Here is a 385-nt window from a genome sequence, read left to right as displayed (position 1 = left end):
GGGGAGAAAGAATAGCGGTAGTACTCTTCTTTCTTTGAGTGGAGATGTATATAGGAGTTGTCGTTGTATATGCATGCAGGAATCATTCCTTCTGTCTTGCCTTTCTGTCTAGATATGTGCATGCATTCTTTCTTTCTTTCTTTTCTTTCTTTCTTCTTTGTGTGTGGATATCCACCAACAGGGAGTGACACTCGCCGTCGTCTTTGATTCAGAGCAAGAGGAAGCTCTCGATCGCGTCTTTGAGCTCATTCATTGCTATCTTGTACACCCCAACTGGACTGAGGATGTCTTTCAACGTCACAAACAATCTATGAAAACTGCATATGAGGTAGTCTGCCATCTATACGCACGTGCGTGCATACATATTATCTATCTTTAATCTATC

The 385-nt window shown here is 41.8% G+C and overlaps 1 protein-coding gene across 1 annotated transcript in view; it reads left to right on the top strand.

Moving 5' to 3' along the window:
• Nucleotides 1–175: 175 nt before the first annotated feature.
• Nucleotides 176–385, top strand: part of CSUI_005196 (peptidase m16 inactive domain-containing protein) — a gene marked incomplete at its 3' end in the record, with an annotated part of 4,170 nt that continues 3,960 nt past the window's right edge. The window contains exon 1 of the mRNA XM_068065374.1: nt 176–328. Coding sequence (XP_067922651.1) covers nt 311–328 — 18 coding nt within the window. The 5' untranslated portion in view covers nt 176–310. The remainder of the gene's footprint in view (nt 329–385) is intronic.

Source organism: Cystoisospora suis, assembly GCF_002600585.1.
Source record: "Cystoisospora suis strain Wien I chromosome Unknown contig_2505, whole genome shotgun sequence".
In the NCBI taxonomy this organism is placed as follows: domain Eukaryota; phylum Apicomplexa; class Conoidasida; order Eucoccidiorida; family Sarcocystidae; genus Cystoisospora; species Cystoisospora suis.
This window is presented reverse-complemented; position numbering and strand designations above follow the sequence as displayed.